This window comes from Oncorhynchus mykiss, chromosome 23 (assembly GCF_013265735.2).
Source record: "Oncorhynchus mykiss isolate Arlee chromosome 23, USDA_OmykA_1.1, whole genome shotgun sequence".
In the NCBI taxonomy this organism is placed as follows: Eukaryota; Metazoa; Chordata; class Actinopteri; order Salmoniformes; family Salmonidae; genus Oncorhynchus; species Oncorhynchus mykiss.
Genome location: NC_048587.1, coordinates 19029422 through 19040386, shown reverse-complemented (window position 1 = coordinate 19040386; position 10965 = coordinate 19029422). Strand labels below are relative to the sequence as shown.

At 45.5% G+C, this 10965-nt stretch overlaps 1 protein-coding gene across 1 annotated transcript in view; it reads right to left on the bottom strand.

Moving 5' to 3' along the window:
- Positions 1-352: 352 nt before the first annotated feature.
- Positions 353-10965, bottom strand: part of LOC110502399 (F-box/WD repeat-containing protein 4-like) — a 31799-nt gene continuing 21186 nt past the window's right edge. Inside the window, exons 6-8 of the mRNA XM_036960855.1 lie at positions 2812-2953; positions 646-787; positions 353-576 (exon numbers count right to left, since the gene is read on the bottom strand). Coding sequence (XP_036816750.1) covers positions 668-787; positions 2812-2953 — 262 coding nt within the window. The 3' untranslated portion in view covers positions 353-576; positions 646-667. The remainder of the gene's footprint in view (positions 577-645; positions 788-2811; positions 2954-10965) is intronic.

Below are 10965 nucleotides of genomic sequence, written 5' to 3'. Positions count from 1 at the left end.
GCTTCACAGAGTTCAAATAACAGACACATCTCAACATCAACTGTTCAGAGGAGACTGCGTGAATCAGGTCTTCATGGTCGAATTGCTGCAAAGAAACCACTACTAAAGGACACCAATAAGAAGAAGAGACTTGCTTGGGCCAAGAAACACGAGCAATGGACATTAGACCGGTGGAAATCTGTCCTTTGTTCTGATCAGTCCAAATTTGAGATTTTTGGTTCCAACCGCCGTGTCTTTGTGAGACGCAGAGTAGGTGAACAGATGATCTCCGCGTGTGTGGTTCCCACCATGAAGCATGGAAGAGGAGGTGTGATGGTGTGAGGGTGCTTTGCTGCTGACACTGTCTGTGATTTTTTTTTAGGATTCAAGACACACTTAACCAGCATGGCTACCACAGAATTCGCAAGCGATACGCCATCCCATCTGGTTAGTGGGATTATCATTTGTTTTTCAACAGGACAATGACCCAACACACCTCCAGGCTGTGTAAGGACTATTTGACCAAGAAGAAGAGTGATGGAGTGCTGCATCAGGTGACCACACTGGGCTGCTCACAGCGGAGGATAGCTGAAACATCTGTGGCAAGGAAAACAACAGTCATAAATGGCCGTCACCCACACACAAATAGATTTTACACACACGTACCTCTACGCAGCGGGTCTGCCACTTATCCCACATCCGTATGACGCCGTCGTATGAGGAGCCACTGGCAATCATGTGATTCCCGTCCGTCTGGATGCAGTAGAGGGCACTGTCGTGAGGCTCCTCCCACTCTATGACACACTTCCTGTTGGACAGGAGGATGTGTGTGAAAAAGTAGACATCTGTTTCATTTGAAATACTATGAATTGCAGGAGGTGAAATAGTCCAAAACGACAGCGTTACAGCATTCATTAGGTTCAACTTACTTTGATGACCTAGGCGAGGACCACTACTTCACAGTACAGAATGTGACTGGAATTTGGAGAGTGTACTTTGAAGAATTTTAAGAAGGCAAATGTGTGTGTGCATGAGTAAGTTAGATTGTGTATGTTGGTGTGTGTTTTGAGTACGGTGTATGTTGTGAGGTTTGTGTGCGAGTTTTCTGAGGATGCTGAAACTTCATCTGTTGTTTACGGAAAGGCGCTGGGGTGTTGGGAGTGCTGGCTGGGTTTGCGGTGGGGAAGGAGGTGGTGGTAGGGGAAATATTTTAGGAGTTCTGCCAATGGAGATCGATCATCCATTAGAGCCTCATCAATAAGTGATGCACAGGGACCGGGTGCAGACAGCAGGGCAACAGAGGCGTCTGGAGTCAGTCTCACACACAAACACACACACAGGCGTGCACACACACACAGGCACACACCGTTTCTTCGTCCTAATTTTAGCAATCCAATGAGCACGAGGTCAAATCACTGTCATTGGGTCCTAAAGTGTTGAGAGACACCAGATATATCCACATATAGCCCTGATTCGACCAGACTCAAAGGAGTGTCCCTGTCACCAGACCACTTTACCTGTCTTGGCAACTGAGGTTAAAGTCAAGCAGTAACTTACTATTGTGTGTCTCTGAGAGAGTTTGGGCTGTGTCGGTTGCTTGGAGTGTGTTTTTCTGGGACAATGTGAGTCAAGAGTGCATGAGGTAGACAAGGCCCATTGGGCTGACTTCTCTTTCTCTCTCGTTTCCCCCCTCTCTGCCAAACCTATAGCCGACATGGTGAGAATGCAGCAGAGTTTGTAAAGAGAATGCATACACACTCTGACCATCTCACCCAGAGAATGTCACAGCCACGACACAAAAACCGACATCTCTACATAAAACTAAATAAAACAATACCACATCAGATGAGAAAACTATTACAACTACATTACCCAATTATAACTACATTACCCAATTCCAAAAAAAAAACATATTATAAATATAAAGAAATAACCCCAAAAATATGATGAAACAACGTGATACACAAAACGTACATATTCAACAAGACCATGAGATGATAGATCAATCTGATAAAATACACCACAACACTACACAACATGAACCCATAACAAGAGATAGGTGCTTCACAACACCAAGACAACAGTGTATATCAGACAGAGAATGAGCTGTGTGTGTGTTGCTGTCCGCTGGTCGGATACCCTCCAGGCATCGGCTTTCAGCGGGAACCCAACGTCCAGACACCCCGCGCCTCCTCACCGTCCCAGGGAGGCTCCCTGGGGGTGCTGTGTGTGGTGTGAATTATTGATGTCTAAAGAGGGACCCCCATCCCAGCCCAACTCTCCACTCAACTCCCCAGAGCTAGCTGACAATCAGCTTTTATTTGTGTTACTTGACTGGACCCCTCCCCACAAAAACACCTCACACACACACACCACCCAAATCAAATGGCCCCGTCTCCTTTGATAGCAGGACCAGGTTTGTTGTGGAAATCTGCAACGCTCCGCATCAATACGGGCACCGCCCAGTGCGGACTGGATAGTAACATACTGCACTCTTTCTCTTTGGAAGATGGAGGGGAGGCAGAATGACTAGACTGTGTTGCTAGTGCTCTTATGTGTGCTGTGCTGACTCATAGCACGTGTATTGAAGTGTATGATGTAGCCGTGACGTTAATTCTCATTTTGGCACGGCTCAGAACGCTTCTTTGCAAGTCATAATGCTTGGCCGGAATGAACAGTTTTATAATGTATATTGATGCATGTGCTATATTGGTGGCGGTACATTTTGCCATACAATATGAGCCACAGTACATTGACAATTTATACATACGTGAATACGAAGGAGAAAAAAAAGTATTGATTGACAGCTTGCTTGATGGACGGACGGCGTACCTGAGGGCTGAGGCGGAGGTCCCAAGAGTGGATATAGGCGTCGTAGCCACAGGTGAGCTGCTGGAAGGGCGACTCATAATCTATATCCACCACACCTGCATCCCTCTGGGACTCTGAACCTAGACAACACAGCAACTCACACCTGAGAGACAGTGAGAGGGAGGAGGGAGAAATAGAGAGAAAGTAGGAAAAAGAAGAAAGATGAAGAGAGAGACAGTTCAGTTCCTGCACCTAAGATCACAGACATGTTACATGTACACTCTATCCTCTGTATCAATAAATGCCCGCTGGCTACTTTTCGTCGAATACAGGAGGTCCATAGTGCTTCAAATGAGGATGTACAGTGTTCACTTACACCCATAAGCAACCACGAATAATCAATGGAGTCCCTACTAGGTATAACTCATCTTATCTCAAAGTGAGAGGAAGACAACACACTTTTGTCACCGATCTAAGTCTTCCTTGGAGTTGATCCTTGATTCACCCCTAAGCTCTCTGTGTATATCTTCATATTCCCACAGACAGCCCTCTCTCTCCATCTCTATATTCCCAATTCCACCGGCTCCAGACCACCCAGAGGAGATCAAAGTCAACACCTCTCTTATCTGGGAGAGGGCTCTGAGGCCGATTACAGGGATCCTCCCACGCTACGACACTGTGCGGGATGGAGGTGTGTGTGTGTGTGTGTGTGAGAGAGAGAGAGAGAGAGAGAGAGAGAGAGAGAGAGAGAAAACGGCGTGGTGTGTAAAACATATATATTTGTGTGTATGGGTACACAAAGGACGTGTATGGGTGGGTGTGTGTATGAGCAGTACCATGCTCTTGTGATCACAGTCCTCTGTTGGCTGCCCCCTCAGCGGCTCTGATTATTGGAGAATAACTTGCCCTCCACAGTGCGGATTATTGCAGAATAACTGTCTCTTTGTTGCTGTTTAATTCCTCCATGACCGTGACTGTGTGCGAATCGCAGACCTTTGATACCTGCTCCCTAGCAACCATTTAAAGGTGCCCGCTGGCCCTGGTGACCGCACTCCCTCCCCCTCCTCGCTCGTGCCCCCACTGCCCCAAACACCAGGGGCAGACTGGTAATCCGCCAGCCTCACCCCAGGGGGCCATCTTATTGGACGAGGGCTTTCCTCACGGGGCGTCTTATTGGATGAGAGCTTTCTCAGCCCTGGGGTCTAAGCCTGGCCAATGGGGAGTCTGTGATGAGGCTCTCTCTCTGGGCTATGTGTCTGTGTGGGGTACCGACCTCTCATTTTCTTTTTACTGCTAAAACCCAGGGCTTAATGCATGCCAGACAAAGAACACCTATACCACTCAAGCCACACGTGAATAATTGACTCATAACTCAAACGTGTCTTATAGAGAGCCCCCTATATCCCTCAACCCACAAGGACATAGGCCATTCAATTCATAGCCTGAATACAACGTCTCACAGACACAATTGAGCTGATTGCACTTGAAGGTCTTCGTGGCCCTCTGAAACGCCCGGCACCAAGGTGAGAAGATAAAAACCCGAATCCATGAAAGCGCTCTTCACATCTGCGTCAATATATTAAAGCCCGTAATAGCACTGTGTGACGGATGGCGAGCAGCAAAACGGGATTCTCAAATTCTTAGGTCACCACTTTTATGAGCCTAGGAAAAGATTACAGGACGGAGCATAACCATATAATCTGTCAGAAGGACTGTATCTGCATGTGGGGCTGCCACTTGCCTTTGAGAGCTGCGGCTTGATTGTGTGATCTGACCATCTCATGTCTGGTTCCACACCGTCACATACCTGAGTCTGGCCCAAAGCATGCCTGAGTGGAAAGACACATGGTTGAGTCGATAAAATAATACTGACGAGTCATTACCGTCACATAACAGAGTCTGTCGGGCCCATGCAGTGAGTGAGTGCCTTTGATATACAGTACCAGTCGAAGGTTTGGACACACCTTCTCATTCAAGGGTTTTTCTTTATTGTTTGTATTTTATACATTGTATGATAATAGTGAAGACGTTAAAACTATGAAAAAAAAACACATATGGAATCATGTACAGTAGTAACCAAATAAGTATTTATATTTTTGATTCTTCAAAGTAGCCACCCTTTGCCTTGGGACTCCCGAGTGGTGCAGCGGTGTAAGGCACTGCATCTCAGTGCAAGAGGTGTCACTACAGTCCCTGGTTTGAATCCAGGCTGTATCACATCTGGCCGTGATTGGGAGTCCCATTGAGCGGCGCACAATCGGCGCAGCGTCGTCAGGGTTTGGCCGGAGTAACCCGTCATTGTAAATAATATTTTTTTCTTAACTGACTTGCCTGGTTAAATTAAGGTTTAAAAAAATGTAATGACAGCTTTGCACACTCTTGGCATTCTCTCAACCAGCTTCATGAGAAATGCTTTTCCAACCGTCTTGAAGGAGTTCCCACATATGCTGAGCATTTGTTGGCTGCTTTTCCTTCACTCTGCGGTCCAACTCATCCCAAACCATCTCAATTGGGTTGATGTCGGATGATTGTGGATGCCAGGTCATCTGATGCAGCACTCAATCACTCTCCTTGGTTAAATATCACTTACACAGCCTAGAGGTGTGTTTTGGGTCCTTGTCCTGTTGAAAAACAAATTATAGTCCCACTAAGAGCAAAACAGATGGGATGGCGTATTGCTGCAGAATGCTGTGGTAGCCTGCTGGTTAAGTGTGCCTTGAATTCTAAATAAATCACCAACAGCGTCAACAGCAAAGCACCTCCACAGCATCACACCTCCTCCATGCTTCATGGTGGAAACCACACATGCAGACATCATCCGTTCACCTACTCTGCGCCTCACAAAAACACGGCAGTTAGAACTAAAAATCTCAAATTTGGACTCATCAGACGAAAAGACAGATTTCCACCAGTCTAATGTCCATTGCTCATGTGTATTGACCCAGGCAAGTCTCTTCTTCCTATTGGTGTCCTTTAGTACTGGTTTCTTTGCAGCAATTTGAACACAGAGGCCTTTGTAGCAGGCCACTGTGTTCTTTGGGAACGTCAATGCTGCAGTAATTTTTTGGAACCCTTCCCCAGATCTGTGCCTCGACACAATCCTGTCTCGGAGCTCTACGGACTATTTCTTTGACCTCATGGCTTGGTTGTTGCTCTGACATGCACTGTCAACTATGGGACCTTATATAGACAGGTGTGTGCCTTTCCAAATCATGTCCAATCAATTGAATTTACCACAGGTGGACTGCAATCAAGTTGTAGAAACATCTCAAGGATGATCAATTAAAACAGGATGCACCTGAGCTCAATTTCAAGTCTAATAGCAAAGGGTGTGAATACTTATGTAAATAAGGTATTTCTGTTTTTATTTTTAATAAATTTGCACCCCAAAAAATGTTAATCGCTTTGTCATTATGGGGTATTGTGTGTAGATTGATGAGGGACACTTTTTTTGAATACATTTTGAATAAGGCTGTAACGCAACAAAATGTAGAAAAGGGGAAGGGGTCTGATTATTTGTAATTACACTCCGGCCCCCCAACCATCCGCTCATCTAGTTGATGATCCCTGCCCTAGACCCACTACAATTTGCATACCGCCCCCAATAGATCCACGGACGACGCAATAGTCATTGCACTGCACACTGCTCTATCACACCTGGACAAGAGTAACACCAATGTGAGAATGCTGTTCATCGACTACACTCAGCCTTCAACCCCATAGTTCCCTCCAGGCTCATCACTAAGCTCAGGGCCCTTGGTCTGAACCCCTCCATGCTTAACTGGGTCCTAGACTTCCTGACGGGCTGACCCCAGGTGTTGAAGGTAGGCACATGGATCCTCAACAGGGGGGACCCACAGGGGTGCATGCTCAGCTCAGCCCCTCATGTACTCCATTTTCACTCATGAATGTGTGGCTCTGTAAGTCTCTAACTCAATCATTAAGTTTGCTGACGACACAACAGTGGTAGGCCTGATTACCAACAACGACGAGACAGCCTACAGGGAGGAGGGGAGAGCCCTGGCGGAGAGGAGCAAGGAAAATAACTTCTCCCTCAACGACAACAAAACAAAGGAGCTGATCGTGGACTACAGGAGACCGTAGAGAGAGCACGCCCCCATCCACATCAATGGGGCCTAAGTGGAGAAGGTTAAAAGCTTCAAGTTCCTCTGCGTGCACATCACTGAGGATTTGAAATGGTCCCTCCACAACGACACTGTGGTGAAGAAGGCGCAACAGCATCTCTTCAACCGAGAGCATTCTGTCAGGCTGTATCACCACCTGCTACAACAACTACACCGCTTGCAACCGCAAGGCTCTCCAGAGGGTGGTGCGGTCAGCCCAATACATCACCGGGGGCACAATGCCTGCCCTCCAAGACATCAGCACCCGGTGCCACAGGAAGGCCAAGAAGATCATCAAGGACATCAGCCACCTGAGCCACAGCCAGTTCACCCTTCTACCATCTAGACAGTACAGGAGCATCAAAGCAGGGACAGAAAATTGAAGATGGCTTCTATCTCCAGGTCATCAGACTGTTAACCAGTCATCACTGGCCGGCCTCCGCTCGGTACCCTTTCCTGCACCTTAGATACTGTCACTAGCCAGCTACCACCTGGTAATCTACCCTGCACCTTAGAGACTGATGCCCTAGGTACAGTGCCTTCAGAAATTATTCACACCCCTTGACATTTGCCACATTTTGTTGTGTTACAGCCTGAATTTAAAATTGATTAAATTTAACAGAAATTGTCACTGGACTAGAGACAATACCTCATAATGTCAAAGTGGAATTATGTTTTACTTATTTATTTTTTTACAAATTCATAAACAAATTCATAAAAAGTTCAAACCTGAAATATCTTGAGTCAATAAGTATTGTTATGGTAAACCTAAATACAAATTTGAGAGTAGGGAGTAAAAATTTGGTTAACAAGTCACATAAGTTGCATGGACTCGTGTTCAATAATAGTTCAATAATAGTGTTAAACATTATTATTGAATGACTACCTCACCACACACATACAATTATCTGGAAGGTCCCTCAGCTGAAAAGTGAATTTCAAACACAGATTCAGCCACAAAGACCAGGGAGGTTTTCCGATGCCTCGAAAAGAAGGACAGCTATTGGTAGATGGTAAAAAAAAAGCAGACATTGAATGTCCCTTTGAGCATGGTGATTTTTTATATATTTTTTCAAACTTTTATTTAACTAGGTAAGTCAATTAAGAACACATTCTTATTTACAATGATGGCCTACCAAGAGGCAAAAGGCCTCCTGCGAGGATGGGGGCTGGCATTAGACATAAAAATGTAGGACAAAACACATCATGACAAGAGAGACACCACAACACTACATAAAGAGAGACCTAAGACAACAACACAGCATGGTAGCAACACGACATGACAACAACACGGTAGCAACACATGGCAGCAGCATAACATGGTAGCAGCACAAACATGGTACAGACAACAGCACAAAGGGACAAAAAGGTAGAGACAACGATACATCACGCGAAGCAGCCACAAGTGTCAGTAAGTGTCCATGATTTAGTCTTTGAATGTAAAGACGGAGATAAAACTGTCCAGTGTGAGCGTTTTTTACAACTTGTTCCAGTCGTTGGCTGCAGCGAACTGAAAAGAGGAGTGACCCAGAGATGTGTGTGCTTTGGGGACCTTTAACAGAATGTGACTGGCAGAATGGGTGTTGTATGTGGAGGATGAGGGTTGCAGTAGGCATCTCAGATAGAGGTCTTGCGCTGGGTATACAGAGATGGCCAGTTTACAGAGAAGTATAGAGTGCAGTGATGTGTCCTATAAGGAGCATTGGTGGCAAATCTGATAGCCGAATCGTAAAGTACATCTAGCCACTCGAGAGCACCCTTACCTGCCGATCTATAAATTAAGTCTCCGTAATCGAGCATGTGTAGGATGATCATCTGAATCAGGGTTAGTTTTGCAGTTGGGGTGATAGAGGACCGATTACGATAGAGGAAACCAAGTCTTTATTTAACCTTAGCCTGCAGCTTGGATATGTGCTGAGAGAAGGACAGTGTACCATCTAGCCATACTCCCAAGTACTTGTATGAGGTGACTACCTCAAGCTCTAAACCCTCCGAGGTAATCACACCAGTGGGGTGAGGGGGGAACCACATGACCTTTGTTTTGGAGATGTTCAGAGCAAGTTTAGAGAAAGCTTGTTAGGCACTAAGAAAATGTTGTTGTAAAGTGTTTAACACAACATCTGTTGAGGGGCCATAAGACTGTATCATCTGCATATAAATGGATGAGAGAGCCTCCTACTGCCTGAGCTATGTTGTTGATGTAAATTGAGAAGACCGTGGGGCCTAGGATCGAGCCTTGGGGTACTCCCTTGGTGACAGGCAGTGACTGAGACAGTACATTTGCTGACGATACACATTGCACTCTTTGAGAGAGGTAGTTAGCAAACCAGGCCAAAGACCCCTCAGAGACACCAATACTCCTTAGGTGACACACAAGAATTGAATGGTCTACCTCAACAAGTTATTAATTACACTTTGGATGATGTACCAATACACCAAGTCACTACAAAGACACAGGCATCCTTCCTAACTCAGTTGCCAGAGAGGTAGGAAACCAGTCAGGGATTTCACCATGAGGCCAATGGTGACTTTAAATCAGTTACAGAGTTTAATGGTTGTGATAGGAGAAAACTGAGGATGGATCAACAATATTGTAGTTACCCCACAATACTAACCTAACTGACAAAGTGCAAAGAAGGAAGCCTGTATAGAATAAAAAAATATTCCAAAACATGCATCATGTTTGCAACAAGGCAATAAAGTAATATTGCAAAAATGGGCAAAGCAATTCACTTTTTGTCCTGAATACAACATATTACGTTTGGGGCAAATCTAATACAACACAGTTACTGAGTACCACTCTACACATTTTCAAGCATAGTGGTGGCTACATCATATTATGGGTTGGCTTGTAAACATTAAGGATTGGGGAGTTTTTTAGGATTAAAAATAAAATGTAATGGAGCTAAGCACAGGCAAAATCCTAGAGGAAAACCTGGTTCAGTCTGCTTTCCACCAGACACTGGATGATGAATTCACCTTCACGCATCGCACCGACAGAAACAAACATCTCTCTGGAAAGAAAAAGGGCGGGGGGGGGGGGGTATGCCTTATGATTAACAAGTCGTGGTGTGGTCATAACAACATACACAAACTCAAGTCCTTTTGTTCGCCTCACCTAGAATTCCTTACAATAAAATGCCGACCGCATTATCTACCAAGAGAATTCTCTTTGATTATAATCACAGCCATGTATATCCCCCCCAACCAGACACCTCGACGGCCCTGAAAGAACTCTATGTAAACTGGAAACCACATATCCTGAGGCTGCATTTATTGTAGCTGGGGATTTTAACAAGGCTCATCTGAAAACAAGACTCCCTAAATTGTATCAGCTCGTCGACTGCGCGACCCGGGCTGGAAAAATTCTCGATCATTGCTACTCTAACTTCCGCTACGCATACAAAGCTCTCCCTCACCCTCCTTTCGGCAAATCTGACCACAACTCCATTTTGTTGCTCCCAGCCTATAGACAGAAACTAAAACAGGAAACACCGGTGCTTAGGTCTGTTCAACGCTGGTCCGACCAATCTGATTCCACGCTTAAAGATTGCTTCGATCACGTGGACTGGGATATGTTTCGAATAGCATCGGACAACAACATTGATGTACACGCTGATTCGGTGAGTGAGTTTTTAGCAAGTGCATCGGTGATGTTGTACCCACGGTGACAATTAAAACCTTCCCCAACCAGAAACCATGGATTAATGGCAGCATTTGCTCAAAACTGAAAGCGCGAACCACTGCTTTTAATCATGGCAAGGAGACCGGAAACATGACCGAATACAAACAGTGTAGCTATTCCCTCCGCCTTGGCAATCAAACAAGCTAAGCGTCAGTATAGAGACAAAGTAGAGTCACAATTCAACGGCTCTAGACATGAGACGTATGTGCCAGGGTCTACAGACAATCACGGATTACAAAAAGAAAACCAGCCCTGTCGTGGACACTGATGTCTTGCTCACAGAAAAACTAAACAACTTCTTTGCTCGCTTTGAGGACAATACAGTGCCACTGACACAGCCCGCTACCAAAACCTGTGGGCTCTAAT